Source organism: Penaeus monodon, chromosome 29, assembly GCF_015228065.2.
Source record: "Penaeus monodon isolate SGIC_2016 chromosome 29, NSTDA_Pmon_1, whole genome shotgun sequence".
Classification (NCBI taxonomy): domain Eukaryota; kingdom Metazoa; phylum Arthropoda; class Malacostraca; order Decapoda; family Penaeidae; genus Penaeus; species Penaeus monodon.
The window spans coordinates 37,942,903-37,943,733 of NC_051414.1; the positions used below are offsets into that span (position 1 = coordinate 37,942,903).

Sequence of the window (831 nt, forward strand, 5' to 3'; positions counted from 1 at the left end):
GTTAATAACAATGATTGGAATCAATTTTTCTCTCAAAGATTCAAGGAATGGGGTAAACAGGTATTCATTGACTATCACATAAGTATAAAGAATGATAAGATAAAACTTTCGAGTAGAGTGCACTCCCAGCAGGAAAGGATAGTAAGAACGGTGATAAAGAGAATGATGTAATGATATGTTGAGAGTATGTTTATGGTGGCAGTTAGAATGTATAGAAAATTACCAGGAATTACTATATTTTATTTTTATGAAATGATAATATGAGTAGTCAAATCTTTATTTTTAAAATATTTGAAGAAACTTTTATTAACATTTTGGAAAAGTGTTGATATAATAGATAGTGAATGAAATATAAAAAATTTTCTTGGTAATAACAAGATTATGTTATTATGATTAAGAGGATAGTGATTAAAACCCTATATAACATTGATAATGATGGATGATGGAATTTATGACAGATATTGGATTTTATAACTTAAAATAAATAAAGTTCTTCAAATCATCTCGCATACTATTGCAGGCATACCAGTTGCTGAGCGTTTCAGCTTCTTGCTCACAACACTTCTGAGTGATGTTGCAGCTCAAAGTGAGACTGTGCGTGATGAGATTATCAACACACAAATCGAAGTTTTGTCAACCCTGACAAATGGCATCATCAGGAATGTGCGAGATGACCAGCTACGCTCAAGCAATGCGAAAAGTGAGTGCTGTTTATTGAACTGAAATGATTGTTATCAAATTATTATGTATGTTTAAGGTGTTTGTCATGTTATCAGTCTGAAACTGTATTTCAGTGCTGAAATGTAAAAAGAAAGCATATACTCTTTTCAC

General features: G+C 31.2%; 1 protein-coding gene across 3 annotated transcripts in view; it reads left to right on the forward strand.

The window, feature by feature from the left end:
* The window catches only part of LOC119592241 (phosphatidylinositol 4-kinase alpha-like), a gene marked incomplete at its 3' end in the record, with an annotated part of 26,480 nt that overhangs the window by 3,978 nt on the left and 21,671 nt on the right, over positions 1-831 (forward strand). For all 3 annotated transcript variants that reach the window (XM_037941074.1, XM_037941076.1, XM_037941075.1), the window contains 1 exon segment: positions 521-700. In XM_037941074.1, the coding sequence (XP_037797002.1) occupies positions 521-700 (180 nt within the window).